The 24,864-nt window shown below is 44.4% G+C and overlaps 1 protein-coding gene across 1 annotated transcript in view; it reads right to left on the minus strand.

The window, feature by feature from the left end:
* Window positions 1-23,867, minus strand: part of ULK2 (unc-51 like autophagy activating kinase 2) — a 160,884-nt gene extending 137,017 nt beyond the window's left edge. Inside the window, 2 exon segments of the mRNA XM_040336905.1 lie at window positions 8,836-8,928; window positions 23,499-23,867. Of these exon segments, the coding sequence (XP_040192839.1) occupies window positions 8,836-8,928; window positions 23,499-23,588 (183 nt within the window). The 5' untranslated portion in view covers window positions 23,589-23,867.
* Between the last annotated feature and the right edge of the window lie 997 nt (window positions 23,868-24,864).

Consider the following 24,864-nt stretch of genomic DNA (forward strand, 5'->3'; position numbering starts at 1 on the left):
ACAACCGACTCCCATTTTCTATGGGACTTTTTATTAGCACTCTAGGGATAACGAAATGCATCCCTTGCAAACTGATGATATATCATTATGTTGTATATATTAATGAGGGAATAAGCACTATCACTTACTATGACTCTCCCGGGGGAGGGGGTGAATTGTAGCCTTTCTATGCCTTTAGCGACTAATATTTTGTTCTCGGGACTCACATGATTTTTTGTATTTTTAATTCTTTCATACTAAAATTGTATATTGAATTGTATTTTCTTGTAAGAAGAAATGGTAGGCAAATAAATTGTTAATGCATTCTATAAAATGCGTTTCATTTTTAAATTTTTTTGCAGAAAATGCAACACTTTGAATTCTTCTTTAACCACTTGCCCACTGGGCACTGAAACCCCTTCCTAACCAGACAATTTTTTCAGCTTTTAGTGCACTCACATTTTGACATCTATGCATTTTTTGTGCTTTTTGCAGATTTGCTCTACAGAACGTGTTCCATAGGAAACCATGTTTAATAGACTGTAGTGCAAATCTGCAAAATGCAAAAAGCACTAAACATGCCTAGGTGTGAATCAGGCCTTACTCGGTCATGCAACACTGTACCCCATATGACAATTTTTTTCCTTTTTTTCCCCCACACAAATAGAGCTTTCACTCTATACAGGGCATTTTCACCCCCTTCCTGCCCAGGCCAGTTTTCAGTGTTGTCGCACTTTAAATGACAATAGCGCGGTCATGCAACACTGTACCCATATTGTTATCCCCCCACAAATAGAGCTTTCTTTTGGTGGTATTTAAACACCTCTGCGGTTCTTACTTTTTGTGCTATAAAACAGAAGAGCGAAATCCTCCCCCCCCCCACACACACACACACACACACATTTGCTGACTTTTTGCTATAATAAATAAAATAAAAATTGCAAAAAGCGTATATTCATTGGTTTGTGCAAAAGTTATAGCGTCTACAAGATAGGGGATAGATTTATGTTTTTTTTAACACACTAGTAATGGCAGTGATCTACAATTTCTATCACAACCTTTTTGGGACCATTCACATTTATACAGCGATCAGTGCTATAAAAAAAAAAAAAAAAAAAAAAAAAAAAAAAAAATGCACGATTACGATGTACATGTGACTGGCAGTAAAGGGGTTAACACTAGGGGGCGATCAAGGGGTTAATTGTGTGTCCTAGGGAGTGATTCTAACTGTAGGTGGCAGGGACTCACAAAGGGGAGGAGACCGATCGGTGTTCCTCTGTACTGGGAACACAAATCTCATTTGACCACCTATTACACTTTTGTGAGGTACCGATGGGCACTGTAGTGGCATGGATGGGCACTGAGTCTTGGATGGATACAGATCAGCGCTGTGGGCACTTCAGATCCATCCCTCAAGCACTGCTGCATTGTACCAATCAGTGCGAGGAGACAGGATTTGCTGAACCGGACATGCTCCGGTTTGTTGACAAGTGATCGCTCCGTAGTTGGATGAAGCGATCACATGGTAAAGGGCCGCTGTCATTGGCCCTTTACCCCGCTCCGTGACACGCTAGGTCCACAGGACCCGACGGTCACGGACATTCGCGGAAAGCACGATTAGGAGAGGACGTCATTGTACGCCCTCCCAGAATTATCCGACCGCGCTGGAGCCATCATGCGGCTATAGCCTGATCGGCAAGTGGTTAAGTGTTACTTTGCGCTTTCCCTTTAAAGTCAGTACCCAGAAATATAAAGTGAGAGTTATTAGCAACTGTATTGTTTCTTCTACAATCATCTTTTTTAAATAAAATTACATTCTCGGAATCGATATGAAGATTAAAAAGGATCAATACGCCAAACCGGAGCTTGACAAATCCCAGGTGCCAGGTCACCATGGCAACTATAAATTGAATTCCGGCTCCTTGGCTTTAGTCAGCCTATACACTGTGGCATGGATGCGCAATTTGCATCACCCAATGCCCAGGAAATGCAGTTCTGGGCGCCGGCAGGTAGTCCTTTTTTTACTACATTTAGCCCTTCTAAAGTAAAGTAGCAGGGCCCACTTGTCAGGTGGAAGCATTCGTGCCCCCCGCTATGTATTCTGGGCTTAATTTGCCCATCTGTGGGCCTAGGACTGGCATCAGTTGGTGTTTCTGAAGGTACACCGTATGTGACATCACTCCCGGGTTCCCGTTTCCCTGGCCAGCATCTAAGGGCCAGTTTACACAATATGCAGTCCAGTGTGTTTTTTTTTTTCTGCATCAAAAAAAAAAAAAAAAAAACGCATGGGAAGTTATATGGTTTACAACAATGCTTGCAGTTCCAGTATAAAAAAAAAAAAAGTAGAACATGATGCATTTTTTCTGCACTGAACTGTACTGCACTGAAACACAGGTCCTTATTTAAGATTAAGAAAAAAAAAAAAAAAAGAAGGAGGAGGAAAAATGCACTGGACTGCATCAAAAATGCACACGAGGAACGCATCCAGACTGCGTTTCTATGGTATGAACTGGCCCTAATGCAGTGTGATCTGCACTGCATTACATTCAGTCTCAATTAAGAGAACCTGTCACAAAAAAAAAAAAATCATCACAGGGGACTTCTTGTCCTCTATGTGATAAAAAAAAAAGAAGTTTAATTGAAAAATAATTCAAGTTACACCCAACCACATACAAACTTAAACACACGCGCTGGGGCGCCAAGCATGAAACTATTGGTTGTGATACACATTATATATCACCATGCACACGCACAAACTGGCTTAACTTTTTCAGCTGGCTCTCAGATTCAAAGCAAATTTGTCAAGCCCTGCACCAAACCATTAATATTTCAGGCTACTAGTATACAGTATACATGAAAGTAACCATACTACACACAAGTAAACCCAACAAGTTTTAGCATGCAACCTATTATGTCATTATTTTTCTATGGGATTAATGAACAGGAAAAACACTATGCACGAAGGCACCACCCTCAGATTAGCAGAACAGAAGAGATTTTTAGATAAATGGTAAACTCCTTTAACTACTTATCCTAGAAAGTTTAAATAAGCTATTAATTTGTGTTTGTTGGCCTTTTACTAAGCCTGAGAACCTTCCATATAGCAGCAATGATCATGCTTTGTTTCTGCCAAATACACATAACAGGAGTTATCCCCCAAAATATAAAACGTTAGCCCTCCGATTCCAAGTAATCCAACAATGTTACTGGCAACATTTCTTCTACTCCATTCCCAATATTTATACAGTAGTGCCAAAAGAATTAAAAGCTAAACTCCAGGCAAACTGCTAAATACACAAAAGAAATGCATACAGATCAGCTGTTTTATCTGCATTTCTCTCTGCCCAGTTCTGAGAGTTAGAGCCCAGGTACACATAACAGCCCTGCCTGATAGGGGGGAGTCTGAGTAACAGACTAACTCGTCCCTCTGTCACTCTGTTCTCACCTGCTATCAACAAGCTTCTTGTTAGCAGTTAAGCACTACAGAACTAACTGGCTCATTTTTTTTGCACTTACCTCATCGAAGGATGAGGTAAGTGAAGGAGGACTGCACTAAGGTAAAGGAAGCTATTTAGGGAACAAAAAAATTACCTTTACAACCCCTTAAACCAGGGCTCGACAAATCCCGGGCGCCAGGTCGCCATGGCGACTAGAAATAGGGTCCTGGCGACTTGGCTTGGAAGGGGGGGCATCTGGTGGTGAGCCGTTGGTATTACAAGTTATTACCACCAGATGTGTAAGCTGGCGCCATCTGATGGTGGCCGTTGGTATTACAAGTTAAGCATTACAAGTTAAACAGCAATTCTGATGTCATTTTTCGCTATTTTCACTGCCATCTTCTCCCCTCTAATTAGAACCCCCAAACATTATATATATTTTTTTATCCTAACACCCTAGAGAATAAAATGGTGATCATTGCAATACTTTCTGTCACGCCGTATTTGCGCAGCGGTCTTACAAGCGCACTTTTTTGGGGGAAAAATTACACTTTTTTTAATTAAAAAATAAGACAACAGTAAAGTTATCCCCATTTTTTTAAATATAATGAAAGATAATGTTACGCCGAGTAAATTGATACCCAACATGTCACGCTTCAAGATTGCGTCCGCTCGTGGCATGGCGACAAACTTTTACCCTTTAAAATCTCCATAGGCGACGTTTAAAAAATTCTACAGGTTGCATGTTTTGAGTTACAGAGGAGGTCTAGGGCTAGAATTATTGCTTTCGCTCTACCAATCGCGGCGATACCTCACATGTGTGGTTTAAACTCCGTTTACATATGCGGGCGCTGCTCACGTATGTGTTCGCTTCTGCGTGCAAGCTCGTCGGGACGGGGCGCGTTTTCTGGCTCCTAACTTTTTTAGCTGGCTCCTAGATTCCAAGGAAATTTGTCAACCCCTGCCTTAAACACATATAGTATGTCATGGTTACCCATAATAAAGACTGGGCCAGATTCTCAAAAGACTTACGACGGCGCAGCGCAATGTACGCCGTCGTAAGTCCCAATCTGGCCCGTGGTATCTATGCGACTGATTCTTAGAATCAGTTACGCATAGATATCCATTAGATCCGACAGGCGCAAGTCTCTTACGCCGTCGGATCTAAACTGCAATTTTTTTTCCCCCGCTAGGTGGCGCTTTCGTCGATTTCCGAGTCGAGTATGCAAATTAGCTAGCTACGCGAATTTCCGAACGTACGCGTGGCCGACGCAGTAAAGTCACGACGTTTACGTTAGGCTTTTCCCGGCGTATAGTTGCCCCTGCTATATGAGGCGCAGCCAATGTTAAGTATGGCCGTCGTTCCCGCGTCGAAATTTAAAAAAGTTACGTCGTTTGCGTAAGTCGTCCGTGAATGGGGCTGGACGTCATTTACGTTCACGTCGAAACCAATGACGTCCTTGCGACGTCATTTGGAGCAATGCACACTGGGATATTTTAGGGACGGCGCATGCGCAGTTCGTTCGGCGCGGGGACGCGCTTCATTTAAATGATACACGCCCCCTACCCGCCGAATTTGAATTCCGCCGGGTGATTTACGCTACGCCGCCGCAACTTTACAGGCAAGTGCTTTGTGAATAAAGCACTTGCCTGAAAAACTTGCGGCGGCGTAACGTAAATCGGATACGTTACGCCGCCGCCGAGATACGCCTAAGGCACCTGAATCTGGGCCACAGTGTTTATTCCCATACCAGCACTGCAGTGTGTTTTGAAAAATACACTTCCATTTTTTTCTGAATTTATGTGCGTTGGGGGGGGGGGGGGGGGTATGAAAATGGCAATGCATCAGTACTAAATATAACATGTTGCCAACGGGTATTGATGCATTGACAACAGGCCATAACAAGCCTCGGTCAATGGCTAATATCCAAATTCTAAATAAAAGAAATGCATTGAAAACCCATGTCAATGCACAAAGGAAAAGTATAAAGACCAATAACAATGCACCCATCTAAGGGTAAATAGACACACTTCTGTGCACATGCATATCTCTAAATGGGCTCTTAGTGAAAGATGGATGTAGGCTGGCATTGCCGAGTGTCTACTGAAAATTCTAGTCATCTCTCTGGCTGATTTTAATACCATCTGACCTGACCTGTAACAGAATCCAGATCTGCATTGTTGTAGGCAAATTATTTCACAGATATTCAAACCACTGGGTTAGCACAAGGGCTAGCTATCAGCAAAGGCAGACGACATAGTTCTTACAGATATTTGCACTGATTAGGACAGAAGAATAGGGCTGGAGACTGGCTCTGGGGGACATAATATAGCCAAAATGTATTTCATCTCTCTCTCGATGGATATATAAAATGTACTGCATAGTAAATGTGTGTGCTACAGACATAACTATGTTCCACTAGTCAGCATGTTAGGTGGAGGATATTGATGATCAATTAAACACGTCATCGTGTTTCAATTTTTTTTCCAGCAGCAAAAACGGGGTTAACCAATCACTAAAGAGATTACCTTCAGAGTATTGCATGGCATCTGTTTTATCAAAGCTGAATAATCCTCTTTGTAGCATCAATTTGCATTTTAAGCACCCAGAGGTTTATCATTGAGATTTGGCCTTAGAGAGCAGATTTCTTGTTCAAAGAGCTTGTACTATATTAAAATGATTTATGTTCACCAGTTATAGGGAATACTAATAACCACAGTGGTGAAATAACAGTTTACAGCTAGCTGTACAGGCATCTAAAAGGCAAGCATAATTATGCTTAATTTTTCTTTCCCTACAACTACATGAGGCTTTACCGAGGTGTACTTTCATTGCAGTGTGCGTCAGATACATTTTACATGCATTAACAAAAATGCACATCCACACAAGCAAGGTGGACAGAGAAATCGTTCTCGCTGTGCCATTGCATTCCAAGGCCCCTTTCACACAGGTGGACCCAATTGGACCATCCATTATCCTCCATTTAACGGCGGATGTAAAGTCTGCCCTTCCAAGCTCTGCCTCCCCTGCACAGGACTCCTACCTTTGGCAGGGTAGGGTAAAGTCTGCCCTTCCAAGCTCTGCCTCCCCTGCACAGGACTCCTACCTTTGGCAGGGAAGGGTAAAGTCTGCCCTTCCAAGCTCTGCCTCCCCTGCACAGGACTCCTACCTTTGGCAGGGTAGGGTAAAGTCTGCCCTTCCAAGCTCTGCCTCCCCTGCACAGGACTCCTACCTTTGGCAGGGTAGGGTAAAGTCTGCCCTTCCAAGCTCTGCCTCCCCTGCACAGGACTCCTACCTTTGGCAGGGTAGGGTAAAGTCTGCCCTTCCAAGCTCTGCCTCCCCTGCACAGGACTCCTACCTTTGGCAGGGAAGGGTAAAGTCTGCCCTTCCAAGCTCTGCCTCCCCTGCACAGGACTCCTACCTTTGGCAGGGTAGGGTAAAGTCTGCCCTTCCAAGCTCTGCCTCCCCTGCACAGGACTCCTACCTTTGGCAGGGTAGGGTAAAGTCTGCCCTTCCAAGCTCTGCCTCCCCTGCACAGGACTCCTACCTTTGGCAGGGTAGGGTAAAGTCTGCCCTTCCAAGCTCTGCCTCCCCTGCACAGGACTCCTACCTTTGGCAGGGTAGGGTAAAGTCTGCCCTTCCAAGCTCTGCCTCCCCTGCACAGGACTCCTACCTTTGGCAGGGTAGGGTAAAGTCTGCCCTTCCAAGCTCTGCCTCCCCTGCACAGGACTCCTACCTTTGGCAGGGTAGGGTAAAGTCTGCCCTTCCAAGCTCTGCCTCCCCTGCACAGGACTCCTACCTTTGGCAGGGTAGGGTAAAGTCTGCCCTTCCAAGCTCTGCCTCCCCTGCACAGGACTCCTACCTTTGGCAGGGTAGAGGCAGTTATCAGTTGGCGTGTCCTCTCCTGGCTCCTCCGCCATCCAGCCAACGATGCCATCCTATCGGCAGGGCAGGGAGCGGGAGAAGCTCTCCATCACGATCTGCAGCTCCTCCTGATAGGATGACATAATTAGCCAGGCAGGGGGAAGGAGCTGGGAGAGGACACACCGGCATGGCCACACAGCAGGAGATGAGCAGCGACTGGGTTCTGTGATAGCCCTGTGCGGACAACATTCGCTGCTTACCTCCTGCTGTGCAGCCTGGTCATTAATAGGCTACATATTGGCACCGGTCCACCGGGACTCCTGCTTTCCAGGCTCAAAGTAAAAAAAAGAAAGAAAGAAGAAAAAAAAGCAATTTGTTTTTTACCTGCAAATAGATGTGCATTTTTTTTTTTTGTTTTTTAAAGATGATCAGGAGGAGCTGCAGATCGGAATGGAGAGCTTCTGCTGTGAAATGTGAGGATGTATTGCTCCACAGTGTCTGCAGCTACAGAGGTCAATGAGGGAAGCTGTTACAAGTTCAAGTACTGCTCGTTACAACCAGGGTTTGACAAATTTGCTTGGAATCTAGGAGCCAGCTAAAAAAGTTAGGAGCCAGAAAACGTGCCCCGTCCCGCCAAGCGCGCGCAGAAGCGAACACATACCTGAGTAGCGCCCGCATATGTAAACGGTATTCAAACCACACATGTGAGGTATCGCCGCGATCGTTGGAGCGAGAGCAATAATTCTAGCCCTAGACCTCCTCTAACTCAAAACATGCAACCTGTAGAAATTTTTAAACATCGCCTATTCCACGAGCGGACGCAACTTTGAAGCGCGACATGTTGGGTATCAATTTACTCGGCGTAACATTATCTTTCACAATATAAAAAAAAAAAAAAAAAAAAAAAAATTGTGATAACTTTACTGTCATTTTATTTTTTTAATTAAAAAAAAAGTGTATTTCCCCCCCACAAAAAAGTGCGCTTGTAAGACCGCTGCGCAAATACGGTGTGACAGAAAGTATTGCAAAAATCGCCATTTTATTCTCTAGGGCGTTAGAATAAAAAAAATATATATATAATGTTTGGGGGTTCTAATTAGAGGGAAGAAGATGGCAGTGAAAACAGTGAAGAAAACACATTAGAACTGCTGTTTTACTTGTAATGCCAACGGCCACCACCAGATGGCGCCAGGTCACAGAAGTAAGCTTGGGCCTTCACAAGTCTGCAAGGCCGCGGCCTCAATTACCGGCCGTCGTGGGCCCGCCGGGGAGGTGGGGGCGCATGGAAACACAGGATCCTGTGCCTCCGGCGGGCCCGCGACGGCCGGTAATTGAGTCCGCGGCCTTCAATTACTGGCGGGCGCCAGGTCACAATTTCTTGTTGCAATTGCGACCGGGCGTGCGGATATTGTCGAGCCCTGGTTACGACTACGTTCAATATGTGAATATCCAGCCACAGGTCCACCTAACAGCATTTTCCCCAATTAAAGTGCATTTGTTATAGACACAAAAATGACAAATACTGGTTTCTATTTTCAAGAGGAATACACTTACCTTCAATATCTTTATCTCTTTGCCAAGCAGGATCTGGGACTTTGACAAGTTCTTTTTATTAATGCTTTTAATCGCCACCTCCCAGTCTGTTTTCTGCGAAAATAAAGTACAAGATGAAAACCACTTAGACATGTTTTCCACCAGAAGCATGTGCTATAAATTAAGGAACAACATAAGGCTAAAGTTATTATGCTCTGTTGCGCTTCATGTTGCTCTGAGATCTTGGCAGAGGCCATTGACCCTCTTGCCAAATCCCTAGCAGACATTTATGCCCAGTGACTGGCACATGTTTGCAATAAATATTATAATCCCAAGCAGGTGTAAAGCACAGTGATGATACGACAAGGTGGCAAAAATATTCCAAAATGGAAACAAGACATTTTACAGCCTGTGAGGATGGAAATACAGTTTCACGAGTGACTATTGCCTCAAACTCTACTGCATGTATTTATTACAACATACAAAATAAGCGTTGCTCTAAGAAAAATAAAATAAAAAAATAAGCACAGAAAAGGTAGCCAATATACAAATGCTTTTAGTAAACCTGTCACAAATGAGAGAAATGTTGAAGCATTGCCATTTGGAGGCCACACAGAACCTGATGAAGAGGTCCTGAGAGGCCTCAAAACATTTCACTTACACATATTATGATGCAACCATTTTAAACACTTGGACCACAAATCCATGGTGTGCCAATGTCATATGTAGGCCCATATCAGTTAACCTGTTGGTAGTTGTTACAGCACCTGCTTACTTCCATGCAATACCCAGAACATGTGTGGTGGGAATTTATTGAGTTCTATCCTTCAAGAACTCTGCTGGCATTGGAGTTCCTGGCACTGCACACCTGCCATGGACATTACAAAAAGGGACACAACCTCCCTGCTGGATTTTTGAGTCTATATTGTAGAGCATACCACCTTGCTGAAACACACAAAAGGTGAGCAGGAAAATTTAGGCTGCATTCACACCTGAGCGTTTTGTCGCCTGAAGCGCGACGCTCAAAAACGCTGCAGGGGAAAAAATACATTATTCCCTATGGAGATGGTTCACATCTCCACTCCAAAACGCCCGACGCCGAACGCCTGAAGCTCAAACAAGTTCCGGACCCCTTTTTTGTCACGCGTATCGGGTGTTTTTGAGCGTTTCCATTTCCCATAGAAAGTAATGGAAACGCTCGATTCAAGCGACTAGCGCGACAACGAGCGTTTGCTACGGGCGTTCGCTGCTTTAATCAATAGAACATTTCACCCAGGCAGAAGATAAAAAAAATCTACCAACATAGCAACAAGTGATGAAAAGATGATCATTTTTCCTATTGGCTAAAATAAAAAACGTTGAAGTACAAAAACGTCGGACGACAATGTATGCAAACGCGCAAATAAGCATGAATATGCGTAACAAGTGAAATATTTGCGCTGTCAAGTGTTATACAAATTAATGTGTGTGTGCATATAACCACATACATATACAAGTACAAAAAATGGGTACAGTGGGCACAGTGCTGAAGAGGTCCAGGTACAACAAAATCCAACCATGTAGGGGTGCAGTTCATCAATACTTTATCCAATCAATAACGTTGTGAAGTGAAAAATGTTGAAAAACACAACAATAAAAAAATAGAAATAAAAATAAATATAAAAATAAAAATAAGAATAAGGGTCAAAGTATTTCAGAAGAAGGAGGCCTTGTATCCAAAAAGGGTGAAAGATAGAGAGTGAGCCGTAACCAAGAAGGTTACGGCTCACTCTCTATCTTTCACCCTTTTTGGATACAAGGCCTCCTTCTTCTGAAATACTTTGACCCTTATTCTTATTTTTATTTTTATATTTATTTTTATTTCTATTTTTTATTTTTATTTTTATTGTTGTGTTTTTCAACATTTTTCACTTCACAACGTTATTGATTGGATAAAGTATTGATGAACTGCACCCCTACATGGTTGGATTTTGTTGTACCTGGACCTCTTCAGCACTGTGCCCTCGATTAAGGACTATTCAACAATATTGTTTACTGGTATATTAGTGTCACTCCCCCTTTTTTGGACTTTCCCCACCCATTTTTTGTACTTGTATATGTATGTGGTTATATGCACACACACATTAATTTGTATAACACTTGACAGCGCAAATATTTCACTTGTTACAATTATCACTTTTTGTCTATCGAGGTAGACCTCTTTTTTATTTGCAGCAGTATCCCCACTTTTCACTTGTCCCCTCACTCTAGACAGCGCAGGAGTTCACTTCACTTATAAGCATGAATACGCGCTCAAATGTGAATGCAGCCTTAAAAACCCCAGGTGGGAAGAAAAAGGCAGAAATTGTAGCAGAGTATCTAACACAATTTATGCCCACCAGACTTCACCTAGAACTAAAATATCACTTGTGTGTGGACAAACACTTTAACCACTTCAGCTCCACAAAGGTTTTACCCCCTTCATGACCAGGCCATTTTTTGCGATACGGCACTGCGTTATTTTAACTGGCAATTGCGCAGCTGTGCAACGATGTACCCAAATAAAATCAATATCTTTTTCCTCCCTGCAAATATAGATTTCTTTTGGTAGCATTTGATCATCTGTGCGGTTTTTATTTTTTGTTGGGAAAAAAAAAAAATTAAATAAAAAAAATGTAGGATCGAATTTTTTTCATCAATTTTGGCAAATATGCATTATGCTACATATTTTTCGTGAGACCCCTTTTACACGAGGCGGTTTTCAGGCGCCTTAAAAAACGCTTCCCATTCTCTCAAGTGTGAGTTTTCACACTGGGGCGGTGCGCTTGCAGGACGTTCCGAAAAGTCCTGCAAGCAACATCTTAGGAGGCAGTTTGGGAGCGCCGTATTTAGCATTCCCAGAATGCCCTGCTCATTAGAATGAATGGGCACTGCGCAGTGGCCCCAGTGCAAAAGAGGTCTAAAAAAATAAAAATAAATCACAATAAACGTATATATTGAATGGTTTGAGCAAAAGGTATAGCGTCTACAAACTATGAAATAAACTTTTTCTAAAAACAATTTTATACTTTTTACTAGTAATGGCGGTGATCAGCAATTTTTAGCGGGACTGTGACATTGCGGTGGGCAAATCTGACGCAAAGCGACACTTTTGTGGGGACCAGTGCTATTAAAAAAAAAAAAAAGCACAGTCATTGTATAAAATGACACTGCCAGGAAAGGTGTTAACATCGGGGGCAATCAAAGGGTTAAACGTGTCTCCTATAAGGGCTTTCCAACTGTGGGGGGGGGGGGGGTGTGCTTTGGCAGAAACACAAGATCTCCATTTTCCTCTCCGTTTACATAGGCAGACCACCATTCTCTCCTGTGGACAATCGTAGGTGGCCGGTGGCCATTGTGGCTGTTGATTGGCTCCCGCTGTATCCAATCACACGCGTGCCCCAGAGTTGAGCACAGGAATCACGTACAGGTATGGGATTTTGCACCCTTAGGGCTGCCCTGCAGCAGTATATGTATATGAGGCAGTCCTTAAAGTGGATGTAAACCCGCTCTCATCTTTTCTAAACTACTGCCATAGTGCTGATCTATAAGGATATAGATGCCTCCTGCATGTATCCTTACCTGTCAAATGTCTCCCCTCTGTCAGTTATGAGAACTGAAAAACTGCAGATTCTGTGGGTGGGTCTGTTGTCTGGAGCTCGGTGGGTGGAGTCGAGATGTCAGTAGACTTCCTGCCCATTCTCTAAAATTCCCCTTGTCAACATGAATTTTCTCCTGTGTATTTCTTACACTAAATTCTGCTATGATCACTAACATCCAGAAAAGTAACCACAAGTTCAGAAAAGGAGTGGGGGTGGGAATTAAAAAATAAATTTCTGTCTCGGGCTAGTGCATGAGATATGTAAATAACCTGTCACTCACTCAAAGTTTTCTCCTGTTTGTCCGTTTATCTCACTGAAAAAAGAAAAGAGGATTGCTCAGAGCTGGATTAACTATTTGTGGCAAGACTGGGCACAGATGATAGGAAATATAATACTCTGCATCGTGACTGCAAAAAAAAAAAAAATTAGAGAGATAGATAGAGATATATATATATATATCTCTCTATCTATCTATCTATCTTCAGGTTTACATCCACTTTTAGCCGTTAAAGTAGAATACTTTGCAGGAACCTTGGCCAAAGTTCCCAGACCGCAAAAATTTTATAAGATTTTAGAAGACATTTTTGAAGAAGAATCCACCATGAAGAAATATTGAAGCTGTCCCTGCTGACTTTTTGGAACCACTCGTTGCCTGGCTATTAAAGTAAAACTTTACTCTCTCAATGAACACTAACTATTTTTAACCCTTATGATGCTAGCATTAGTAAATAGCTAGAAAAAGAGATAGATTTACTTGTTTAAACTTTTATTTTTTTTGTTTTTTTACATTTCTTCAGTTACTTCCTGGTTTCCAGGCCTACGCAAATTATGTCATACATCCCAGGAGCCTTCAGGGGAGAAGGAGGGGTTTTCTAAGCTAAGAACATCCTCCTGCCTACATCCCCAAGGAAAGATGGAATCCAGGAAGTACATGAATCATCTGCCCTTACGAAAGATGGCCATGACCAAAAATTCTGTGGGGGGGGGGGGGGTGTTAACAAAGTGATTTCTCTTTAAAATAAAGCATGGCAACATAAATGGATGGGGGAGTTTGCTTTAAATATATTAGAAATGAATTAAACAGCATTTTTAGTTTGTGGTGCTCAGATGCAGTGTAGCTCCGTTTCATGTTGACCCAGTGGAACAAACACTTTCTGTGTCACTGACCTGCAATGATCATGCAGATCAGGAAAGTTGAAGCGTCCCTCGGCAGCTGTCTCGGCTCCTCCCCGAATCAGCTAACCCCCTTGGGAAACGCTTTACCCAAGGGGGTTACCTTGCAGGCGCTTCTGAGTCCAGCATTTGTGTCCATAGACACGAATGCTGGACTCAGCCCCGGGCGCCCGCATCATTGGATTTGATTGACAGCAGCGTGAGCCAATGGCTACGCTGGCATCAATCTTTCCAATGAAGAGCCGAGAAGACTGCGCCGAGATAGATGCGGGACTTTCAAAGGCTCCGGGAAGGAAACGGGGGAGGGGGAGCTGGGGGGCCAGTAAGCATTGGATGTTTTTTTACCTTAATGCATAGGATGGTACCCAAGTCCCCTGACCCCGCTTTCCAGTACCATTCCAGCCACAGATGGGGCCAAACTCCTGCCTCATCTCCTCACACAATCCACTGACTGCAAATATCTTTGTTTGCAAAGACTTTTAGCCCTGGTTCACACTGGGTACGATTTGGAACGATTTGAGATGCGATTTGACATGTCAAATCGGCGGCAATTGTTGGCAATGGCACTGTCCTATTCAGTGCGACGCCGCATCTGCGATTTCAAAAAGTAGTTCCTGTACTACTTTTTGCGATTTCGGGCCGCGATTTACATTAAATTGCGGCCAAAATCGCGGCCGCGAAATCGCGGTAAAAACGCACATTTTACCGCGGCAGTGTGAACCTAGGCTGAGGAATGTGGTGGCAACAATACACCTGCCACTTTCACACATTTTACCTCTTTCTAGGGCTTAATTATAGGATTACCTACCATACATCACCGAAAATAACAAAAAATTATATTTTATGAAGTCAAAATCTAAATTTTATAATAAAGAGGCACAGACACATGCATATGTTTAGTACGACAAATGCTTTACATAAAACCTACAAGAAGATATTTATTGGAAATATTAAAGGAAATAAAGCTGGTCAGAGATCAGGCACACACCTCTGTCACACAACTATGGGAAATGTGATAGCAGTAGGAGAGAACGATCACACAGACACTGAATATCCAAACAGGGAGTCCATTCTGTATGTGGCAACTACAAAAACACTTAGCAGATTAAACCCTCAGTCCTATAGGGCAGGAGAATTGTATTGGCTGTAAAGCTCAAATGATATTATGCCAAACACAGTGAACTTGCCAATAATGACATCAAGGGAAATTGGTAATTCTGACCTTGAACATGTGTCAGTGGAACGTCACTCTCTCAATCAACATTGACTATTTTTAATTCTTCTGCTAGCATTAGTAAATAGATAGGAACTTATATCATATTTACTTTTTTTATTATAATTAATAATAAAAAAAGTAAATATGATTTAAGTTCCTATTATAATTATTATTAATAATAAAGTAAATACGATATAAGTTCCTAATAATAATATTATTATTAGTTAATTTGCCTAGGCCTGGAAACCAGGAAGTAACTAATAATAATATTATTATTAGTTACTTCCTGGTTTCCAGGCCTAGGCAAATTATGTCATATTGTACATCCCAGGATTCTTCAGGCCGGAATTGGGGCAGATGGATTACAGGAAGTAAATGCTACATAAATCACCTGCCCTCCCTCAAGATGGCCAAAGCCAGAAACACTAGGGGGTGTGATTTCTCAAGAAAATATAAGCATGGAGACATGGGTGGATATTAATGTTAGTTTGTGTTGAATAATAAAAACCAACTAAATAGAGATTAGATTTGTGAGATGCAGTGTAGTTCCACTTTAAAAGCAAACCTGCTGAAAATGGGGATGGTTGGTCTCTGAACCATATGGACAGGGAGACAAAAAGTGAGCACAATAAAAGGGTGCCAACACCAACGTGCCTAGTGACCCTTTCACATGAGCAGTCTGGATTCGTCTGTCAGTATTTCCCTTCTGGATCCCGACTGGATCACAATGTATGTCTATGGCTTGGCGAATGTAAACAAATGTATGTCCGTTTACATTCAAGTCAGTTTATGGCCAAAGAAAGACCCAGAAACGTTTGTGGTCCTTCCCCATTTTTGTGGACGCAAGCAGACGTCATTCATTTACGTCTACTCATATCCATTTTTGGGGAAAAAACATTTTTTGTTTATACATTTATCTACCCCTAGACCAGGGATATGCAATTAGCGGACCTCCAGCTGTTGCAAAACTACAAGTCCCATCATGCCTCTGACTCTGGTGTCATGCTTGTGGCTGTCAGAGTCTTGCTATGCCTCATGGGAATTGTAGTTCTGCAACAGCTGGAGGTCCGCTAATTGCCTATCCCCGGCCTAGACTATGTTCTTCACAAAAAGAATAAATACTGATGTGGACTGAACTTAAAGTGGAGGTTCACCCTAATTGACATGTATATCTGAACAGCTTCCTTATATTCGTAACAAGTACAGTCCGGAATTATTATTTTTTTCTATTCTTTACTTACCTTGTAATCCATGTTTTCAATGTACTTCTTCCCAAGGGAGTAGGCGTTTCTATGCCTAGGGGGATTGTCATCTGGAAGGTCGGCCAGATGATTGACAGCTGTTCCCCCTGGCGGTTAAGGCCCCGCCCCCGTATTGCGCAGGCGAGCACGAGTTACGGGGTTTCCGAAAGAAGCCGAACATGCAGAGATGCGAGTCGGCTCTATACGGCGCTTGCGCTCTGCATGTTCGGCTTTTTCCGGAAAAAGCCGCGACTCGTGCGCGCCTACGAAATACGGGGGGGGCGGGGCCTTATCCGCCGGGGGGAACGGCGGTCAATCATCTGGCCAACCTCCCAGATGACAATCCCCCTAGGCATAGTAACGCCTACTCCCGCCGGGAGAAGCAGATTGAAAAGATTGATTACAAGGTACGTGCGGCATAAAAAAAAAAAATAAATAAAAAAAAAAATTGCGGACTGTGCCTTTTACAACTATAAGGAAGTTGGTCAGATGTAAATATATTAGGGTGAACCTCCGCTTTAAAGAGGAAGTAAACCCTGATGGGTTTTACTTCCTCTTTGTTTTTCTGCAAAGGTAAAGCATAATGGGCTACTATGCATATCATAGTAGCCCATTATGTTTCACTTACCTAAAACTGAAGACCGCGATGTCCCCGATTTTCTCGCCGGCTGGAAGCGTCCATCTTCCTTCCAGGGTCGCGGACTCCAGCTCTGTGACTGGCTGGAGTCACGGCATGACCTTTACTGGAATCGGTGCGTCGTGACCCTTCTAAAGCAGGGGTTGACAAATTTGCTTGGAATCTAGGAGCCAGGTAAAAAAGTTAGGAGTCAGAAAACGCGCCCCGTCCCGACGAGCTTGCGCGCAGAAAGCGAACACATATGTGACCAGCGCCCCCATATGTAAACGGTGTTCAAACCACACACGTGAGGTGTCGCCGCGATTGGTAGAGCGAGAGCAATAATTCTAGCCCTAGACCTCCTCTGTAACTCAAAACATGCAACCTGTAGATTTTTTTTAAACGTTGCCTATGAAGATTTTAAAGGGTAAAAGTTTGTCTGCATTCCACGAGCGGACGCAATTTTGAAGCGTGACATGTTGGGTATGAATTTACTCGGCGTAACATTATCTTTCATAATATAAAAAAAAAAAAAAAAAAATGGGGATAACTTTACTATTGTCTTATTTTTTAATTCAAAAAAGTGTAATTTTTTCACCAAAAAAGTGCGCTTGTAAGACCGCTGCGCAAATACGGCATGACAGAAAGTATTGCAACGTTTGCCATTTTATTCTCTAGGGTGTTAGGATAAAAAATATATATAATGTTTGGGGGTTCTAATTAGAGGGAAGAAGATGGCAGTGAAAATAGTGAAAAATGACATTAGAATTGCTGTTTAACTTGTAATGCTTAACTTGTAATACCAACGGCCACCACCAGATGGCGCCAGCTCACATCTGGTGGTAATAACTTGTAATACCAACGGCTCACCACCAGATGGCCCCAGCTCAAAAAAATTTTTTATTTTTTTTTGCCCCCCCTTCCAAGCCAAGTCGCCAGGGCCCCATTTCTAGTCGCCATGGCGACCTGGCACCCGGGATTTGTCGAGCCCTGTTCTAAAGTGAGCATGCCAAATACATCAGCACATGCGCAGAAGAAATCCTTGCAAGGGGAATTGTAAATATCTCCTAAACGTGTAGGTTTAGGAGATATTTACAGTACCTACAGGTAAGCCTTAATCTAGGCTTACCTGTAGGTGAAAGTGTGGTATAAGGGTTTACAACCACTTTAAAGAAGAGTTCCACCCAAAAAAAAAAAAATGGAATCCCCCACCAGTGTCACATTTGGCACCTTTAAGGGGGTGAGGGAGCAGATACCTGTGTAATACAGGTATCTGCTCCCACTTCCAAGCATAGGTCGCCGCGGCGATCTACACCACGTCCATAGCCGTCTCCGCCCCTCCCCGTGCTGACTTCCGGGAGACACACAGGTCCCAGAAGACAGTAGGGACCAGTGGGATCGCACATTCACAGTAGGGAACCAGAAAGTGAAGCCGCAAGGCCTTACCCTTACCGATGTCGCGGGCGCCCAGGACAGGCAAGTGTCCATATATTAAAAGTCAGCAGCTGCAGTATTTGTAACTGCGGACTTTATTTTTTTGGGGAAGAAATTCGCTTTTAGATGGATGTATAAACTGATGTAAAAGGGATTCCGTTTTTAAAGTGTATCAGTTTTTCGATTGAAACTGATGATACTTATGTGAAAAGGACCCTAAGCTTTGTACTGAAATGGACAGAAGCAACACCCCCGTATTTAGCTAAATATTCACTCTATGCTACTTCACACCATACATGAGCTTCATTCAGTTTTGTTCCTCCTAATCAAAACACACTGAGCCATCCACTACTCTGAAAAGAGCATCTTTTCTCTATGGGCAGTCAGATATAAACAGACTTATGTCCATTTACACCCGGCTACCTCTGAACGATTCTGAAACAAACAAAAGGGGATCTGTTCCCCTCCGTCTGGGCAGATCGGAGTCAGGTGGTCTGTTTACATCCTACTGCCCATAAAAGCAGAGCGGGCTGTATCCAGGTCCACTCTGCATAAGCGGAGCAGACACAGACCAATCATCTACACGCTCCACTCGGATCCCGTGCTGAGAAAAAACGGATCCGGCCCATTTGAAAGAAGCCTAAAAGGGTAACTCACCATTTTTTCCTAGTGCAAACGACAAGTACATTTGCAGTGTAAGGCCTCATGCACACTGTCTGGGAAAAAAACGAGAACTAGTGGGTTTTAAAGAGTATTTCAGCTGTGAAAACTCTGATAAAAGCTTAAAAACGCTGAAAAACATGGTTTGACAAATTTGCTTGGAATCCAGGAGCCGACTAAAAAGTTAGGAGCCAAAAAACGCACCCCGTCCCACCAAGCTCACGCGCAGAAGCCAACGCATACGTGAGTAGCGCCCACATATGTAAACGGTATTCAAACCACACATGTGAGGTATCGCAACAGCCACCACAAGATGGCGCCAGATCACAGAAGGAAGCTTAGGCCTACAGAAGGCCGCAAAGCCGCAGCCTCAATTACCGACCAGTAATTGAGGCCGTGGCTTTGCGGCCTTCTGCAGGCCTAAGCTTTCTTCTGTGAAGGCCGCAAAGCCGCGGCCTCAATTACCGGCGATTGCGGCGGGCCCGCACCGGCTGGTAATTGAGGCAACGGCATTCTGCAGGCCTATGCTTGCCAGGTCACAATTTCTTGTCGCAATTGCGACCGGGCACCCGGATTTTGTCGAGCCCTGCTGAAAAACGCTACTGCAAAACACATGAGATTAGGGCCGAAACATCTAATCGATTATGAAAATTGTAATCGATTAATTTCATAATCGATTAATCGGCCAGTAACATAATGGGGTTAAAAAAAAAAAAAAAAAAAAAAAAAAAAAAAACTAAAATTAGACCTTTATAGTACAAAAAAGCAAATCGCTACTGTAAATATTACTTTCAGTGTCCCACAGTAAAAAAATTAACCCCTTACAGTAGCGATTATTTGCTCTTTTTGTACTTATTTTGTTTTTTTTAACCCCATTATGTTACTAAACATCTCAGGCCTGGGTTCAAGCCTCTGTTTTTTGGTGCTTTTTTTCAGAAACACACTACAGTTCATTCACATGTTTTCCTATGGGACACGTTCACATCCATGATTTTTTTTCAGCTGCGGTGTTTTTGGAAAGGGCAAGGACTTTTTAACGCAAAACGGTGCTATTTTTTGGTTCAATATACTTTAATGGAGAAAAGCATGTAATGTGTTTTTGCGGCAATTTGTGTTTTGTAATCTGCCCAACAACAAATTGGCCCAAAAAAAAAAAAATGCTATATATTTTATTTATTTATTTAAGGCTATTATCCGATTAACGAAACGATAATCGGCCAACTAATCGATTATGAAAATAATCATTAGTTGCAGCCCTACATGGGATAGCAGTCAGCAGTTTTGACACAATAAAAACACTAATACCTTTGTTTGGAAAATATTTGGCTTTAATAAACATTAAAAGTTAAACTTCAGAACACCTAAAAACAGCTCAGCCACTATGGCTCAAGCTGTATAATCAAATAAAAAAGGGAATCTCCCTACTTCAACATATAAATATTAAAACCTTTAAATAACTTGTTTAACTCTGTATACAAAAAAAAAATACAAAAAATGTCCCCCTTAAAAAAGGTAATACTAGCCACATAATAAAGTTTAATGCCGCGACTTAGGGAGGAAACTGAGCTTCTGGGGCTTGGAACCTCTCCTTTTATTTAAAATTCTTCACAGAAACACCCTAAACTGCCCAGATACAGTGGTCACCTGACCAGTTCAGAGCAGAAAAGGGCCAATGGGAAGGCTTCCCTCACTTTTTCAAAACTTGAGGTTATCCAATACTACACTAGTAGTAATCCCTAAAACTGCCCAGATACAGCATTTTCCAGAGGCCAAGGACCAATGGGAACACTTCCCGCAAATTTCACTCTGAGGGGAGACTAGAAACCCCGCTGCCGCAATCCCATGAGGCAAGGGGGGGGGGGGGCTAAAAAAAAACCTTTCCTTGCATTTTACAACTAATGCTACTGATGTTTTTAGAACGTCCAGTGTGCACAAGGCCTTAAAGGGTATGTAAAGGTAATTTTTTAAATAACAAACATGTTATACTTACCTCCACTGTGCAGCTCATTTTGCACAGAGTGGCCCCGAACCTGGTCTTCTGGGGTCCCTCTGCGGCTGTCTCGGCTCTCCCTTGCAAGAGCTCATCACCTTCATGTGAGTGAGCTCGCATGGTGATGAGTTCTTGCGGGCACGCTCCTGTGATACAGTGAGCGGCTATGGCCACCGGCTGTATCACTTGGACCCGGCGCGCCACGTCATTGGATGTGATTGACAGCAGCACGAGCCAATGGCTGTGCTGCTTTCAATCAACCAATGAATTCGCCAAAAAGCCTGGCCGAGAAGCAAGCGTGTTCACGGCGCGGGACTTTCGAGGGGTCAGGTAAGTAAATCCGCAGATGTTTTTTCACCTTAATGCATAGAAAGCATTAAGGTGAAAAAAAAAAAAAAAAAGTTACCTTTACAACCCCTTCAAGCCTTGTACACACGATCGGATTATCCGACGGGAATTGTGTGATAACAGGCTGTTGTCAGGAAATCCAACCGTTTGTATGCTCGGACAATTGTCAGATTTTCCGCGGACAAAATGTGGGATAGCATGCTTTAAAATTTTCCGCCAACAATTGTGTGTTGTTGGATTTTCTGATCGTGTGTACACACAAGTCCTTCGGACAAACTTCAAAGTACAAACATGCATGCTCAGAAGCAATGCTCCCCATAACACAACATTAGCAGAAGTTGCCCAAAGGGTGGCGCTAAAGAGCTGAAAAAGCACATAGTTTTGTTGGCCAACAATTCTTAAAACTAAAAAAGATTCATCTGGTTCAGGAGGGACTGACTGAATTACAATCAGTGTGTGGCCATCCCTGCTCAATAGAAGTCTATAGTGATATATGAAGGAGGGATATGTTGGAGAATTTCCTCAAACAGTGTTGGGCCCCACTGTGAAAATACATTGTCCGAGTGGAGGAAGGAGGGGAATTCCGTCATCCACCTCATTTGTCTGGAGAAGAATCTGTTAGTTTCAAGAGATTTACCCAACAGTGTAGGGCCAAAAATAATTGTCCAGCAAGGGACTGTGACTCACATCAACACCCTTTGTAGAGCAACTTATAAAACTAGGACAAGCCGAAAGCTCAGAATACTATTTTGATATGTTAAAAATGTAGAGGGTTATTTAGGCAGATCGCATATTATGGAGCAAATACATGGATTGATTTATTTCTCCACTGAGTGAAGCTTGTTAATATAACTACTAATAACAAGAATTGTAGATTACCCTACAATAAAAGCACCTATGGGCATGTGTCACAGTGTCTGGGGTCACCTAAAAGCTTCAGCACCCAATCACTCCTGGGCATGATGTCAAATCCAACACAGAAACTATTATTTTTACTGCTCCCTCCGTGTTGGCCGACAGCGGCAAGAGTGCTACCTCCGTGTTGGCCGACAGCGGCAAGAGTGCTCCCTCCGTGTTGGCCGACAGCGGCAAGAGTGCTACCTCCGTGTTGGCCGACAGCGGCAAGAGTGCTCCCTCCGTGTTGGCCGACAGCGGCAAGAGTGCTCCCTCCGTGTTGGCCGACAGCGGCAAGAGTGCTCCCTCCGTGTTGGCCGACAGCGGCAAGAGTGCTCCCTCCGTGTTGGCCGACAGCGGCAAGAGTGCTCCCTCCGTGTTGGCCGACAGCGGCAAGAGTGCTGCCTCCGTGTTGGCCGACAGCGGCAAGAGTGCTGCCTCCGTGTTGGCCGACAGCGGCAAGAGTGCTCCCTCCGTGTTGGCCGACAGCGGCAAGAGTGCTCCCTCCGTGTTGGCCGACAGCGGCAAGAGTGCTCCCTCCGTGTTGGCCGACAGCGGCAAGAGTGCTCCCTCCGCGTTGGCCGACAGCGGCAAGAGTGCTCCCTCCGCGTTGGCCGACAGCGGCAAGAGTGCTCCCTCCGCGTTGGCCGACAGCGGCAAGAGTGCTCCCTCCGCGTTGGCCGACAGCGGCAAGAGTGCTCCCTCCGCGTTGGCCGACAGCGGCAAGAGTGCTCCCTCCGCGTTGGCCGACAGCGGCAAGAGTGCTCCCTCCGCGTTGGCCGACAGCGGCAAGAGTGCTCCCTCCGCGTTGGCCAAAAGCGGCAAGAGTGCTCCCTCCGCGTTGGCCAAAAGCGGCAAGAGTGCTCCCTCCGCGTTGGCCAAAAGCGGCAAGAGTGCTCCCTCCGCGTTGGCCGACAGCGGCAAGAGTGCTCCCTCCGTGTTGGCCGACAGCGGCAAGAGTGCTCCTTCCATTGGCCGACAGCGGCAAGAGTGCTCCTTCCATTGGCCGACAGCGGCAAGAGTGCTCCTTCCATTGGCCGACAGCGGCAAGAGTGCTCCTTCCATTGGCCGACAGCGGCAAGAGTGCTCCTTCAATTGATGACTATAGCTAAAAAAGATCTTTGTTGTCATTAATTACCAATCTGAAAGGCAAAAATTGCTACTTCTGTGGGAAGCCTGGCATACAGAGTACATACTCGGGGCTGCTATCTTCCTTAGAAGGGTAAGCTTAGCAAGTGATGTCCTGAATGAAGTGGACACCCGGCCTGCCCCCATACCTGGGCTGTCATGTACGGTAGGTACATAGTCTGTAGGGAATGCTGAATAATTGAGAATAGAGAGTCCTTTCCATGTAATGTGCTGTTATTTGTTGATGAGAAGAGTGGAGGAGGTCCTGATCTGTCATCTGTCTTCTCTCCCTGACACTGTAGATGAGGACACTGGCAGGCTGGCACACAAAGAGAACACAGGTTACCCCCTAGCAGGCTCTTACCTTCCTGTGCCGCCCTTTGAACACCACGGCGAAGGCTCCATGCCCGATCAGATCCTTCCTGCAGTACTCGAAGTCGCCCACCACCTCCATGTTGGGGCTCTCATTCAGGGCCCCCCCTGCACCTGCCCCACTCGCTCGAGGGCACGTCACTGGCGATCCGGGCAGCGAACATCCTGCATGTCCCGTGGGGGGCCCGTGGCTCAGGGCAGTGACATGTCACATGATGTCCCGGGGCTCAGCAGCTACGTGCCCGTCCTATACCGGAGCACAGGCCATCCTTCAGCTATGCCCAGCTCCTGTCGCTTTGTGTCTCCGAGTAACGGCAGAAAATACAGCAAGGACCGGAAGCTGGGAGGGTATCTACTGCAAAACAGAGCCAGGTCCGACCCCACCCACCTCGCTGGGCTCAGCCAATCGGTGGCCGGGGTGGAGCGCATAGGAGAGGGCGGTTCTGCTGGCATGAAGAGCCATAGCGAATCAGGGCAGGACGCTGTCATTGGAAGGGTGGTGGGCGGGGCTTGCTTGGCTCTGCGGTGTGCTGGCTGTGTGTCGGCTGGAGATAAGTGACAGGGAGGAGATAGACTGATCACGTCTGCTGGAGGAGGGCTCATCCTCAGTCACTAAGGGAATAGGGTCATCAAGTACACTGCAAGAGAGACTGCTTACACAATCATGTAATCTACAAATCTGTCCTCAGGCTTCAATAAGGGCATGCTTGCTGGATCTCTTGGTAGTCTCTAGGTAATGGTCACCATACACGTTGTAATGAGCCCATACAATCTGTGTACAACCAACTTTAGGTTGGCCAAAACAATGTACTATGAGGCCCTACCTAGACTATCCAATCAGGCAGGCCCTTGCACTACATAGTTGGTAGAGCTAAAGGAGATTGTACAATCAGATTGTAACGTGTGGTGAACATAAGGCTGGATTTACAGTGTACATCACCCTGAACACCCATACCTATTGTGAAACATGGTGGGGGCAGCATCATGTTGTGGATATGCTTTTCTTCAACAGGGAAGCTGGTCAGAGTTGATGGGAAGATGGATGGAGCCAAATACAGGGCAATCTTAGAAGAAAACCTGTTATGCCACGTACACACGATCGGTTCATCTGTTGAAAACGGACCAATGTATTTTTTCATCAGCTATCCAATGAAGCTGACTTTCATCAGTCGTGCCTACACACCATTAGTTAACCACTTGCTTACTGGGCACATAAACCCCCTTCGTGCCCAGGCCAAATTTCAGCTTCCGGCACTGCGTCGCTTTAACTGACATTTGCGAGGTCGTGCGACGTGGCTCCCAAACAAAATTGACGTCCTTTTTTTCCCACAAATAGAGCTTTATTTTGGTGGTATTTG

This window comes from Rana temporaria, chromosome 2, assembly GCF_905171775.1.
Source record: "Rana temporaria chromosome 2, aRanTem1.1, whole genome shotgun sequence".
NCBI classification, from domain to species: Eukaryota; Metazoa; Chordata; class Amphibia; order Anura; family Ranidae; genus Rana; species Rana temporaria.